We start from the raw sequence: 15,442 nt of genomic DNA, 5'->3' as shown, positions 1-15,442 counted from the left end.
AGATATCTGTGGAGATGACAGGCAAGTAGAAGACAACCTGACTTATCTGGACTGAGGAGGCTCACAGAGAAGTTGCTTTGGTGGACACCAAGGCTTAGCAACTCCTTTAACCACCCAGGGGGATATCTAGCTAATATCCTTCAGCCCTAACCTAGAAAATACTTTTGTGGTCCACAAAGAAAAAAAAGTGGCTCATGCCTTTTTGCTAATACTCCTGGAACAGAGCCCATTAGGTGACTTCCCATGGGCTATACATGGCAGATGTGAGCTGGTGCTCTACAAACAGGATGAAGGCACCTTCTTTGGCAGCTCTAAATCATCTTAATTAGGCTGCTGCAACCACGTCCTCTGCTACCCTCCGCCATTCTTAGTATTGCTCTAAATTGATTCCTTTCTGCACTTCTCATTCCAAACTTAATTTTAAAAGAAAATGGTAGACTGCCTCCCACTTTACAACAGGACTACGGCACCAAGCAAGGCTCAGGGTGTAATCTGTGTCTTTCAAATGTTTTTCCTCAAGTTAAATGTAAATTAATGTCCTGCCTTTTCTCCAAATTTTCATAGAGTTGTAAACCTGTTGACAGGTGTAGGGATTGTGATGTAGGGATAGGGGAGGGGTTGATTGTATTCATCTTGTTTTTACTCATTGGCCCCTCTCACCAATTATACCAAGGGCTGGCATGACCCCACTGCCCAGTTTTATATAAACGCACTAAGAATGACTTTTATATCTACAAAGGGCTGATTCAAAATCAGCATGTGACATGAGCATTATATCATGTTTAAACTTCAATTTCCAAAAATAAAGTCCTAGTGGATGACAACCTCACTTATTTGTTCATGAACTCTCCTTAGCTATTGAATAGCTGTGATAGAAACACATGGGCTCTGAGGTACAAAGGATTTACCATCTGGCTCATTACAGAAAACATGTACCATCCCTGTTGCCTGGACAGAAGACAGGGCTCTGCATTCCTCTGATCCTCTCCTCTTCCTAGCAGCACGGGGCATGGCAGAGAGTAAAAGCTGGCTGTTAAACAGAAAATGGAGATCCCCAGAAGCCAAGGTTCTCTACCTGATGGTTGCTTAAGTCTTCTAATTTCTGAGTCTCAATTTTTCTACCTGTAACATGGAACTATGTTTACAATGTTAGGCTGTGTATGTGTACCTGTGTATATGTGTATGTACATGTAGGTGAATGGATGCACATATGTGTGCATATCTGTGGAGGCCAGAGCTCAACCTTGGGTGTTCCTCACCTACCATCAACCTTGTGTTTTAAGGCAGAGTCTCCCAATGTCTTGACTACCATAATCACTGAAATCTCACAAGAGAATGAAGCTATGAACAGGTTTTATATGTATTTTATACAGAGATTAATAGGTAATGTAGTCTAAGGTCGCCAAGGAGAGTAAATCAACAGCTGTTGACTTGAGTCTAGATCTGTTTGCTAAGGTGTCTTGTTATATATTCACAGCCTGGCATTTGCTACCTGCAGAAAGTGAACATCTTGTCCATCTGTAGACAAGGGGGCTGATTCTGTGCCTTGACACTATCTTACTCCATCTGGCTTCAAGGACTTTCTCCCACAAACTAAAACTCAGAAAAACCAGAAACCACCTCCTTCCAAAGAAATCTCAGCCATTAGCCTCATTCAACTACCTCAACTACCAACACCAATGTCTTCCTTTATGTAGGACTCTGGGGCATTTTATCTGCTTCTCTGCCCTCCCTCATCACTGCATCATGTGCACATTCCTTTAAAATTACATTTGAGGGTGACTATATCCCCATAACAACACAGACTTCCCATAATCTTTCCATTTCTAAATCCTCCAGACCTAATATAGAGGTTGATACAAAGTTCTTAATAAATATTCACTTTATTACATATAAGAACTCATCGATTGTCTGAAAAACCATGGTGTCTCACTGCCCTCAGTTTACTTGGACCATTTTGAATTTAGAACAGAAAATCTGTATCCCAGGAAGTCTTCATCTACAGCAAACCAGCTGATTGGTCACCTAACGTGTGTGCTTAGGCCTGTGTATAGGACACATACATATCCTATATATACTTTATATATGCAGATACATACTTTGGGAATAGGGCTCCTGCACACTGGAGACTGGCCTGGGTGGAGGGATAGAATATTTATTTGGGTGGTTTGGCAATGAGTATAGGAATCCAGGCTGTGCTGGACTCGTTAATTGGAATTTGCATCACTTTGTGAGAATATCCAGGGCATCAGAGAAGGACCAGAAAGATGTGTACTGTTGTAGAAAGGTAGAGCTAAGTGGGTGGCTATTGAATGGGATCCTGACTTTATCTCTGGAGAAACGGGAGCCATGCCAACTGCCAGGAGAGGGAAAGTGACACCAGTTCCTGTTTGTCACATCATTATCACTCCAAAGAGAGCCCTTTGCAGGCAGCCCCTCCTCACCATTCTGCTGCTTTTCGCCTGCCTTGTCGCCTTTGGGGTTCTTCCCACGAGGGTTGTCACCCTTACGCGCTCCGTTGACTTGACCCTTTGCTTCTCCTGATGTCTTTTTCTCAGCTTTGCTGGTTGTGCCTTGCTCAGCTTGGCTTTTGGCTTCCATTTCCTTTTGCTTTTCCTCAGCAGCCAGGCGAGCCTTCTCTTCAGCTTCCTTTTTGGCTTTCTCTTCTGCATCCACAGCAATGAGAAAAGGCACAGGACAGAGAAAGAGAGGAAAACCGTTAGGAAAACTACCATTTTGGAAAGATAATCAACAGTGATGTTCATGGGAGCCAGTACACTGAAAGGACCTAAGGGCTTTACTGAGAGTGTTGGATATCTTCTTGGTTAATTCAAGTCAGATTTATATGTGTATGTAGGATAGCAATAAGATAGGCTACTTCTAAAAGCACTGAGTTAGAGGAGGGGACTGGAGAACAAAATAATGGGAATGTAAGAGTGATGGCATACACACTGCTGTTCTTACTGCTGATAACCCCTGGTGAAAGTGTTCTCATGCCACGCATTGTGTTAGCAGTCTTTAAAGGTTGTTTCTGTTTATCCTTAAAAGCTGCCTTATGACCCGATTTTACAGCCACATTTTAATGAAGGATGAGAAACATGATCAGACTCTCCCCAGCCACTGTAATAAGACAAAACTAAATAACACAAAATGAAAAAATACAGCATTTTATGAGGCTTGCTTAACACTTACAGCAGAAACCTTGACAGCTGACTATGGAATAAAAAGTTGGAGAAAATAACCATTATTAGAAGAACACAAACTCAAGCCAGTTTGTGAAGTTAGAACTAGGAAGAGGTGGGTTAAATGTCAGAAAGCTAAAGGCAGGCCCCCTAGCCCGAGGTACTTAACTGTCCTCAGGAAGAGAGGTGGCTTTCAGTTTGGCCATGTACTCACTCTAGGTACTTTTTTTTTTTTTTTTTTTTTTTTTTTTTCTGAGTATCTATATTTTTTTCTAATGTTATTGACTCTCTAGTTAGTGAAAACACAGTATAAGTGTATAGGTCAAGCATTTATGAAAAGATTGGTTCATTCACTCAGCTGGTATTTATTGAGCAGCTATATTGTCAGGAACAATATTTGATACTGAGGATATGGGAACAAGCATGGCAGAAGTATGGGGAAGATTATAATTAATTTAAAAATGGCTAATAATTTTGGATGTTGAAAGTATATTGCAAGAACTGAATAAGAAACAACAGGACAGGATGGCTCAGGGCAAGAGATGGCTTTAGACAAAAGGGTGAAGAAGGCTTTCTGGGAAGATAGCATTTGACCAAGTCCTGGGTGATGAGAAGTAGAGCAAGAAATAATCTGTAAAACCTGCATCATTCATAAAAAAAAAAAAAAAAGACAGTATGAAAGCTGTGAGAGGAACATTTTTTTATTTTTCTAGGCATTGAACTGGTCCCCAAAAGAAGATATGACAAGGATGTAATCACAGACAAAATGTTCAAATAACCAAGGATGGGCACAGATCAGATAATGGAGGACGGAGGACAAATGGTGGGTCTCAACTGAAAAAAAAAAAAAAGCATATATGAAAGGCCCCTTACATAGCCAAATATCCTGTCAGTGCTGGGACTCGCTCCACAGAGCTCATACTAAAGACACTCCAGACATCTTTGGGCTCCTCTGTGAAAACCATTATCTCTAGATGAGTGAACAGCTTCTACCTCTCATTACAAGGGTCTCCCTGTGTTCCCTTGGAGTTACTGTCGTTTTTATTTTTACTTTGCAGGTCCTTATACTCGCTTATTACTGGTTTCCTCTTTAACATATCAGGAGATTTTTATTTATCATTTCATTGATCCACCAACTCCGTCCATCAGCTAAATCACTCATTCTTTCAACCAAGTCAATGACCAGGCCTCATCTCAAACAAAGTAAATCAGATTCTAGAAGAAGGAGAAGGATAGGATATCTCAAATCTTTATTTTTGGCACACAGCAAGTACTAAGAAGCTCTGATGTAAAGTCTAAATATTTGCCACTCAGTGCATTATGACACTCTTCTCAACAAGATGTATTTACAATTCACAATGAAAGGATATAAAAACATTTCTGTACAAATAACTGTCATATCCATATGCAGCATAATAAAGTCTTCTGTCTTCCACAGAAATGTAAACTAAAAAGTGAAAGAAGGCCCTTTAAAAGATGGTGGGTTGACATTCCCAGTAGGTTGCCAAGCAGATGGGGCTCCTAGGGCATTCACTAAGTCTTCCTTGTGTTTATGTGCTTTGAGGAGAGAGCTAAAAGACATGTCCATCATTGCTTGGCATGGTGTACAGCACCCATCACATGCTGCTGAAGTTTGAGAAGGCTGTGAGATATCATCCATGTAGACAATTTACATGAACTACCAATGTAACCCAGCACCTTAAACACATAAAACACAAAAGCATAAGGACTCTCTGCTCCTATTCTAAGGGGAATAATTAGCTTCCTTAACTTAAAATATAGGCAAAGAAAAAGATGACTTTTTTTTTCTTTTTTACTATGCTGATAGATCAGTGCCTTGCCATCATTAGAGAAGCTTCCTCCCACAGCAGATGGGAATAATAAAGACCCACAGCCAGACATTATGCATACAGTCAGAGACCTTGGAACACTCAGCCCTAAATTGGATGTCTCCATCAAATCCCTTCTCTTGGGGCTCAGGGAACCAAGCTGAAGAAGAGATTGAAAAGTGTAAGGGCCAGAGGGGATGTAGAACACCAAGAAAACTAGGAACTCCAGACCAACATGGGCAAAGGTCATACAAACTCGCAGGGACTAAGGCAGCATGCACTTTCCCTGCACGGGTCTGCCCTAGGTTCTCTGTATCTATATTATGACTTATACCTTAGTGTTTTTATGGGACTCCCGAATGTGAGAATGGGTATGTCTCCTGTGCTTGTGCCTTCTCTTGACTCTTCTCCTTCTGCTTGTCTTGTCCAACCCCAATGTGATAGCCTTCATTTTATCATATTATATTTTATTTTGTTGTATTTAAAAGATAACTTGTAAAAAAGAGAAGACAGAGGTAAGCAGAATGAAAGAGAGGCAGAGTCACTCATGTTTAGAATGCACTGTCAGCGAAGATTAGCTATGGCCACCTTCACAGACTCACTACTGAATACATGGAAAACTTGTAACACTCAAAATATCTCTGAGCTGAAAAATCATTTAAATAAAATCTGAAGCTGTTTAATTGTAGTTTACTATGGAAGACCATAAAATATTATCTTACAAAGAAAAACTCATTTGACAACTGAGTCAAACCAATTTTCCACAGATACAGAAAAACAACTGAGAAGGGGAGAAGGCATTTGGGAGGCAAATCTGGTTTTGCTCAAGTGCAGCTGACATGCAAAAGTTATTTTAAGTTAACAAACGGTAGCTCTTATTACATCAGGACCAAATCAGATATGAGCCTGGCCCACAGTGTGAGTCTCTGCTCTGCAACAATCTTCTAGTAAATTCTAGCCATGACTCCACAATGGTCTCTGGCTTGTCTAATCACCTCCTGCCTGTGACTTGTGTGAGTATCATCAGACATAGAGCACACAGAGATATTACTGAAGATAGAGACTCTTGCAAGCACATGTAAGACTAAAATGACATCTCCATGAGGTTGGTTTCTCTCCATTTGCAGTCAGACTCCTTTGTATTCAGAGGATGAATTTATTAGTAATAGATACTACCATCCTAGTTGGGGAAGTTGGTGAGACAGTGATAATCTGCACAGACCCATATGTTCCAGTGGTGGTGGCATGTGTACAGAGAAGTTGTTTGTTGGGTCTTAGAGCTAGACACCTCAGCATCATCCCAAGGCTTCTTGACTTATTAGTCAAGATATTAGGCTGTAAATTTATGGTATGTTTTCTTTTCCTTTTTCCTTAAGTTATTCACTTTATATTCCAACCACAGTCCTCTCCCTCTTCTCCCTGAGTCCCTGCCTTACACACTCCTTTCCCCATTCCCTCTTTTCCTTATTCTTTGATAAAGGAAGCTCCCCTCCCCCCTTTAGGTACCAACCCACTCCATACTTGGCATATTCTCTCCCATTGAGGCCAGACAAGGCAGCCGAGCTGGGGAAAAGAGATCCAAAGGGTGGTAACAGAGTCAAAAAGAAAGCCCCTGCTCCAATTGTTAGGGGACCTACATGAAGACCAAGCTTCACATCTGATACATATATGTGAGGTCCTAGATCCAGCCCATGAATGCTGGTTGGTGGTTCAGTCTCTGTGAGCCCCCATTGGCCCAGGTTAGTTGACTCTGTAGGTCTTTTGTGGTATCCTTGATCCCTCTGCCTCCCTTGATCCTTCCTTTTGATTCTTCCACAAGACTCCCAGAATTCTGCCTAATGTTTGGCTGTGGGTCTCTGCATCTTGTTCCATCAGCTGCTGGATGAAGCCTCTCAGAGGACAGTTATACTAGGCTTCTGTTTCCAAGCATAGCAGAGTATCATTAATAGTGTCAGGGGTTGGCTCTGTCCCATGGGATGGGTCACAAGTTGGACCATCACTGGTTGACATGGCTCATTAATAAAATAACCAATGGAAAGATGCTGAAGAGCAGGGTATGGCAGAGCCCTTGGGATCTGTAAATTGTACTTCTCACAAACAATCTGGGGTTTTTCATGTTGGATGTCTAAACAGTCATAAAAATGCACTTGAGTCTTTATTCATCTTACTTCAACTTGTCTAAGTAATAATCCTATAAATTCGTGAGTGGAAATGCCACTAGGCTACTTATCCCTTAATTTACTCTGAACTGCTGACTCAACCAGGAAAGAAAGAGATGGAGGAAAGAGGATGGTAATATGAAATGAGATAAGAGATAGGAATGTAACCGGCCAATATAACTATGTATATAATCTCTCAATTACACTCCATACAGAAACAAGGAGGGCACAAGGCCATGCCTAAGAGTTCATAGGTGTTCTTAAAGCAGCTTCCTAAGTACACTAACTGATAGAAACTTTCAATCAGTATTAAAAATCCAAATTGAAGCAAATGTGTCAATGATACATAATAAAAGTGCAAAGCTTAATTTTTTTAAAAAAAAATAAATGTTAAAGATAAAACAGAGGCAAGCATTTAAAAATAATGTGCTGGACTGGAAAGTTGGCTCAGGAGTTGAAAGCACTTGCTTCTCTCACATAAGACCATGTGTTGGCCTATAACTAACCCTAACTCCAGTTTGAAGCAACCTGGCCCTCTCCTCTGTTCTTTGAGGGCACCAGGGATGCACGTGGTGCATATATATATATATATATATATATATATATATATATATATATGCAAATCACTCATGTACAAAAGTACATCTAAATTTTTTTTTAAATGTGCAAAGCTAAGCTAGATGAGAAACAACAGTTTTTCTAATTACCAGGCTGGGAACATCATAGTTTTCAACTAAAGCCAAATGCCAATAAGCAAGCAAAAATAAAATTTTCAACAAGTGCAGAGATTCTCACTATATGTCATATGTGATATGTTACCATGTTTATTGAGACTCACTGTCAGATACAGAAACTTAAAGCAAGTTTGTGCGAGGGTAGATGGAGGTGGTATAATATTGAAATATTGACTCAGCAAAGTCAATGAAACATGACAGACTGGGGCTAGGTAGAAGGTGCAGGATACTTTACAAGTAAAATATTTTCCCTAATATGTAAATATTATGATGACTCAACAATAACAAGGTGGATATCCTAATGGAGAGAAATAGACAGTTTCACTGTTCTTGCATCTGAGAGGGAAATTTAGAGAAATGACACTCGACTCAGAAGATTATTCAAAACATTAACTCTTTCCTAACAAATGAGAATTCTGGTCTCTATAACTTTGTAATTCAGGTTGCATAACATCACCTAAACTTTATCCCACTTCCTAACAACATGTGTTCAAAGGTCCATGGAAGGCAGCTTATCTCAAAATCAGAGTCCTTTGGGATAAAAAAAAAAAAGTCAATGAGGAAAATAGTCAGGGATCATTTACTCAGACTGACCACTACCAATGTAACTGCGACCAAACTTCTTTATGTCAGTTTGCCCATGAACAGCACAACTTGAGGATTAAAGTGTGAGGTGAGTTGAGTTGACACTGTCACAGTCAGTGTTTTAACCCTGCTGCACATGGCCGACCCTCCTCTGTAATGTATTTAAATAGCAGCTCCTTCCAAGCACAAACTAGGCCAGATTTGCTCCTCAGAGCTTAGTGCTTTCAGTTCTTAGTGCTAACTCTGAGATGTTATTTTGAGTGCCCATGTCCAGAATGGAGTCTCAAAAAACCTTCGAGAATAAGACCGTGCAAACCGGGATTCAGTTCTCCATTTCCCTGCTAACTAAATGTGGTCCCATACGTAAGCTATGTGCCCCTAAATATCTATAGCCTAGGGGCTGGACCTTGCTCCTTTTGCTTGCATGTGCATATTTTCATTTTTCTTTTGTATGTGTGTTTGTATATGTGTGTGTTTTCCTCAAGTCCTACCTACCTCTACCCCAAGACATACAGATCTTTATGTGGGCAAGGCTGGCTGGGCAGTGAGCCCAACTGAGCAGTCTCTGCTCCCTATCACAGATTACAAACACATACCACCATGAAGGCTTTCTTTATAAGGGTATTACTATGTGGGTATCTTATTTACCCCCTCCTGTTCCTATTTCTAATATCCTCAAGCAAATCCCAGTGTCCTTCAAATTCTATCTACTAATGTCTTCCCAAAGACCCGAAGCATGGTTAGGGACAAGTCCTTTCATGCTGCTTAAAATAGTTTGTGTATCTCTACCTGCAAAGCTCGTGCATTTTTAAATGATGGGGTTTTTATCTGTCCTTTTGAAAGGACCAGTTATTCTGTGGAAAAGAAGCCATCTAATGTTTCCCTAGGTGATTAGTTCAGGAGGTAATTTCAGTAACCAAGATAATTGCAAACAAATGATTTTGAATGACCTCCTTAAACTGTGTGTTGTCAGAAATTGGGTGTTCAGGTGTAATGATCATGAGAGAATGTTCTTCCAATGGTGCAGTAGCCTGCCAACACAGAGGATTTAAATGCTTGAAGCTTTTGAATAGACCCTCAGTGCTTACAATTAAAGTATAGAACAGGTGTTGACTCCCTCCATAGCTCAGGGTACAACATCTGTCCCCAAAAGATAATGTTGTAGTTATGCCCTAAGAACACTATAAATCTAAAGTCCTTGCCTTACCTGATTTTTTTTTTCAGGATTTTGATGGAAAGTCAGTGTCTGGCCTTTGAAATAGTCCAGCTGCTGGATGCATCTACCTATCCAGGGTGGGGACAGCAGAATCCACAATTCTAATTCTAGGACTTAGAGCTGTCTCCTAGCTATCTTTCATTCATCAAAACCCCAATCCTTGACTTTAAATGTTGAATGGGAGTGGGAGCTCTGAGATGTAATAAGGCCTGGGCCAGATCTCAAGGGTAGGGACTCCACAATGATGTTAGTGGGACTACAGGACTAGAGAGTCAAGTTTGCACACTGCCTCTGACTCTTCATATGACACCATCTGCCATGAAGCAAGCAGCCCAAATGGCAACACCATTCTCTTGATTCTTTGTAAAACTAATGAATATCAAATATTTTGTTATAGCAACAAGATATATCCCAAAGTATTAACCATCCTACCTTCTTTCTACACGTGCTGACACAGGCAGAGTAACAGAGCAGGTGTTGTCTGAGGACAAAGTCTCGAGAATCTTGGCTGCTCTGAGGGTTTAGGGTTCAGGGATGTTGCTATGTATAAGGTCTTAACTGAATTCTTGTTCATCCATTGTATCAAAGTCTAACATAAGAGCCCCTTCCTATGGACCCAGAGGATAGGGGTAGCCATGTAATCTTTTGGCATTGAGCATGGAATCTGGAAAGTGGATGGCACACAACAGGTGACAGGAGACAATGGCTGCTATTGAAGGCTCACCTCTGCAAGATTCACTGCCATCAGCCCCAACACTGAACATCAAGAATCAATTTACGTCTTTGAGCCTCCCTGAGATCTGGCATCATAGATTCATAATACTCAGGCTTGTGCCCCCGTATGCATGTTCCTCTCCACCTAAACAGTGTGATCATGTTGTATGTGCCAATCATGCTCAGTAATAAAAACAAATGTGAATATACGAACTAAAGCCCCCAAAGCATGAAACTTTATATTTTTCTGTGCATAATAGCAAGAGTCACAGCGTTCTGGTCTAAACCATGATGAGATTTGCTTCTGGAAACTTCAGTTTACTTACAAGTTATTATCACCTCCCCCAAATCAAACCAAACCAAACAACAATGAAAGCAAAACAAAACAAAACAAAAAACCCCATGAGTCAGTTCCATGGTTGGAGCAATGAGTAGAGAAAAAGCATTTATTTATATGACAGGACATTCATGAAAGAAAATTAAAGCTTCTCATACTCTACCACAGCAGACAGTAGCTATTGACTAGGCTTTACCAAGGTAAAGGAGGGCAGAAAGGCTTTACAGCTGTGGCGGCTGACATGAAATATAAAACAAGGTAGCCTAGCAGAGACCAAGAAGTACTAACCCCAGTCCCTGTAGACTCTATACTGGAAAAAAGAGGCTTAGGTATGTTGCAGAAAAGGATTATTGACTTAGAGGCCAGTCATATTCTGCCATGCACTCCGTGTTCACGAGAATGAGAATTGTCACATGGGAGTGTTCAGCATTCAGCACCCAGTCCCTGGAACAATGTGCCATACTTAAAAGGCCCATAAACCATAGAAAACAGCTACTTGCTTTGCCAGTGAGCACCGAGTTTGTGTAGATAACTGTAAAAGATTCTTCCTGAAGAGCACATTACCTTTGGGTACCTTGGCTCGCCATCGCTCCCGGTTGATCTGCACCACCTCGGTCCAAGTGGCTTTAAAACTCTTGTAGTCAACAGGGATGACAGAATTATTGATGGGAGCACTTCCTTCTGACCCAGAACTCTTGACACCTGACCTCTTTACATCTGATGAGTTGATGCTGTTCAAACTGGGGAAGAAAAGAAATCATAGCAAAGATGAATGTTAGTGTCAGCGTCTGCAGCATGCATGCATGCAAGCAGTGAGAGAGGCCGCAGAATGCCGAGTAGGATTTGCTGAGTTATCAATGTGAAACTCTCTGGCTCTATGGTTTGTAGAGATTCTGTTTCACATATAATAGAAATATGAAATTTGGAGCTTTAGCGGAAAAGAAAAACAGCCTACACTGTATGTTCATGTGTTACAGTATTCCTGACTTTCTTCTATGCTGCCTGTGTTGTTTTCTGGTAACTAGGATCTGCTGACAGTTATTTGACCTGTTTGTTTTCTGAAGTGAAGAAATTTAAACCTGAAGTTTTATTTGCTTCAGGATATATCGATTTGATCAATCTGCTATCACACTGACCACTTTTTCAAACTAGACAGCAAACTGATATTTGTTCTCCAATTTACTCTCCTCTTGGACTCAATATCCCTCTAATGTTATAGTTTATCTATCTATCTATCTATCTATCTATCTATCTATCTATCTATCTATCTATCTGCATATGCCAGAGCACACATGTGGAAGTCAGAGGACAATATCCAGAAAGTGTCTTCTTCTTTGATCATGTGTGTCCTGGGGAGCAAATTTGAATCATCAGACTTGATGACAAGTCCCTTTACCTACTGAGCCATTTCTTCGGCCTTTAGAATTCCTTTAATCTCAATTCCCTAAGCCCATAAAAAGTGATGATTCTCCTATGCTTTTTAGAGATGGTAGATGACCAGACAATACCAAGTGTTGGTATCAGAATCAGCTCTGAACCCAGTGACATCACATCTAGGCGAACCCCATATGCCAAGGCAACTGCCATACATTCCCAGATTCTACTTGGCTCACTTCCCACCTTTACCTGTGAGAGGCTACGTCACTATCCATATAGATAGACAGACTCGCCTGATCTCCTGATCTCCTGATCTCCTGATATCTCTCTCTCTCTCTCTCTCTCTCTCTCTCTCTCTCTCTCTCTCTCTCTTTCTCCTCTTCTTGCTACCACCTTTGCCCTTATCTCCTAAAATAAACCTCACTTAGAGCCATTTGGCCTGGTGTGGTCTGTCGTGAGCCACGCATCAAAAACCACCAAGGATCTAACTTGAAATGCATTCTACTTTGTGCCTTAAACATGGGACATGTTAGAAATATCAAGAGAGTAGCATTCTTCTGATGAAGTATTGTCTATTCCTAAGTAGCTATATAAGTTCCTACCGTGTATCAGATCCAGTGAGTGGTAATGAAGGATTACTAGTGTTCATTTTAGCCAGTGCTTGAAGAATTAAGACAGTATATGAATTTATTGGGGGCTTCTGTCCTCAATTTTAGGCCTCTTCAATGCAGATTCATTGTAGGTTCATTCATCTTAAGCATCCTTAGTTAGTTTAATTGCTCATCTAGCAACTATATAATTGTTACAAAATGAATCTTTATAAATTAAGCATCCATAAAGACAAGTCTTTTATTAATTTATGGTAAGCATGTCTAAACAAACCATATAAAGATATGTAATAAACTTAAGTGCTGAACTGTTACAGTCAAAAGCACACTTTGCTCCTGAAAATCTGCCATTTTTGTATGGAGGTTATTAGTGTGAATAGATTAAATGCAGGGATATTAAAAAAAATTCTGTTCTCCTTTCCAATGCATTTACAGGTTGGCACTGTAGGGCTGTGGTACTTCTTAAAAAGTCAATACAGAATCCAGTGTATGTTCTTGTCTCCCTTTATTAAAGAAATTGACAAGTGAGAGGAGCTCTCTGGCTGCTTGACATAGATACGAACCATGTTATCAAATAGCTCTCACCAGAAACAGCTACAAGCAGCAGCATCCAAAATTCTCAGCATCTCTTTAAAGTGATGTTTAATGTGGCTAGTCCTTTTGCCCATTAAAATTGTGAAATTTAATGCTTTATGACTTACTAAGTTGTCTGGTATTCTACATGCATTTTGTCCTCAACATTCTATACAGAAAATTACAATTTCCTGCAGGGGATAGTTTATGATCCTATTTGGAGCACTAATACTGATGTGTGGTGTGTTCTATCAACTGGGAAAAGAGTCTCAACAAGGAATTATGTAGGTCAAGTTCACCAGTTTGCTTGGTTGTGGACACGTATGCGGGAGATTATTTTGATTACATTAATTGATGTGGGAAGATGGAGCCCAGTTTGCGAGTTCCATAGGCTTGGGTCCTGGACTGTATAAAAACGGGAAAAGTGAACTGAAGTAAACATACATGCATTGATTCTCTTTGCTCTTGAGTATGGATATGACTAGCTGCATCAAGTTCCTGCCTTGACTTCCCCACGATGCAAGACTATAACCTAGAATTATAAAATGAGTAAACCCTCCATTAGAGTTGACTTTGTCAATGTTTTTATCACAGACACAGGGGATGAACCTAGGGCACGGAGCTGACTTGACAGAGGCTACAAGGATTAATAAGTAATGGAGTCAGGATTTTAAGCCTGACCACAGGCTGTTTAGCTTGACCTGTACTCTGATATCCTTATGCTTTATGCTATAACTCATAGCACTTGAAAAAAACTTAAATTTGAGGTGTTTTGTTATGTATTTTTAAACCATGCACTCCACTTTCTTCCTAAACTTAAGAGATGATAGTTCTCCTCATTTCTTGTAAGAAATCTGATCCAAAACATCATTATCTAGAGAATGAGGAACATGGGCTGACTCCGCACAGCAGGAGAAGCACAAAAGTCAGTGCTGCTGGAATCAAAGGTTTCAGAGCATGGGGACATTCTGCTCTGACCTTGGACCACCTGTTACAGGCCAGCCTAGAAAACATAGATACTATCATCCCAAATCCTCTGGAAGGAAAGGAGGTAGACATTTCTCCTGTAAGAAGCAAAGGAGGTAGATCTCACTGTGATACTGCACATACCCCCAACAAGACATTTCCATCTCCACCAAGTTTCAAACTTTCCCCACTGACCTTGATCGCCTCTGGCCTGTCCCACCAGTCTGGGAGTTTTCGTCAATTAAGGGACTCACAATCTTCTCGGTCATATCCGTGAGCACAGTGAAGGTAGGTTCCACGATGAAGTCAATAAAACCTACAGAGAAGCAGCAGCGACTCAGATAACAATATGTTAACAGGAACCAGCTCAGGTTTTCCACTAGAAAACAATTCATCTTTCCTTAAAACAAGTAAACAAACAAACACCCAACCAAGCCAACAAAACACCACATCTACACAGGAGCTCAAAGTTAGCCAAGAGCTGGTTGGTCTCATTCTTACTGGATGTCATGAATCAGTTTCATTTCCCCTATATAATTTCCTCAGGACTTTTCAATAAGTGATTCAATTTAATGCTTAAAAATACAATTTAACACCTGCTATGTAATAAGCACCGTGATGTGTTTTGTAAAAAGCTGAAGATGAATAATTCAATGGAGCAGCCCTCAGGGAATTTATAGGTAAGATTTAGTGGGCACAAAAATGACCCCTAGAGTTTCTGCAGGACCAAAGGAGAAGCCTAGAAGAAGGCTGCTAGGACAGAAATAGAAGAGAATGGAAAGGAGACATTTTGCTCCCATAGACAACGGTGAACAGTTGTGTGGTGGTTGTGATGTTTGAGCTGAGTGCTGAAGGATGGGTGGAGAGAGAGATGTGGCTATTCACTCTGGGTAGAGGATGTTTCTGAGGTAGGAAAGCATGCAAGAGTTATCTGAGGAATGATTAGGTGTAAAGAATGCTTTGGACTTGGGGAGAAAAAGAGGGTTGAAGAGGTCAGTTATCCATATTTAGGGAAGGAAGCTCCTGGGGTTTAGAATCAGAAAAATATTGGGCTGGCCTGAAGAGGTTTGTGTATCTTTGTGATATGTTCAAGTTTTCTTTGATATGGTTCATGCACAAGAGACATGGAGAGGCAGTGAGCAGAAAAGACTGAGGCAGGAAA

General features: G+C 40.6%; 1 protein-coding gene across 7 annotated transcripts in view; it reads right to left on the bottom strand.

Annotated features, from left to right (window-relative positions):
• Pde1c (phosphodiesterase 1C) overlaps positions 1 to 15,442 on the bottom strand; it is a 500,617-nt gene that overhangs the window by 53,377 nt on the left and 431,798 nt on the right. For all 7 annotated transcript variants that reach the window (XR_013103999.1, XR_013104000.1, XM_076913296.1 and 4 more), the window contains 3 exons: positions 14,476 to 14,596; positions 11,321 to 11,496; positions 2,445 to 2,666 (listed from right to left, as the gene is read on the bottom strand). Coding sequence is in view for 5 of the 7 variants with exons in the window: in XM_076913296.1 (XP_076769411.1) it covers positions 2,445 to 2,666; positions 11,321 to 11,496; positions 14,476 to 14,596 (519 nt within the window). In the remaining 2 variants the exon portion in view is untranslated. The remainder of the gene's footprint in view (positions 1 to 2,444; positions 2,667 to 11,320; positions 11,497 to 14,475; positions 14,597 to 15,442) is intronic.

This window comes from Arvicanthis niloticus, chromosome 15 (genome assembly GCF_011762505.2).
Source record: "Arvicanthis niloticus isolate mArvNil1 chromosome 15, mArvNil1.pat.X, whole genome shotgun sequence".
Taxonomy (NCBI): domain Eukaryota; kingdom Metazoa; phylum Chordata; class Mammalia; order Rodentia; family Muridae; genus Arvicanthis; species Arvicanthis niloticus.
Note: the sequence above shows the minus strand (reverse complement) of the source record. Positions and strands in the feature narration are given on the sequence as shown.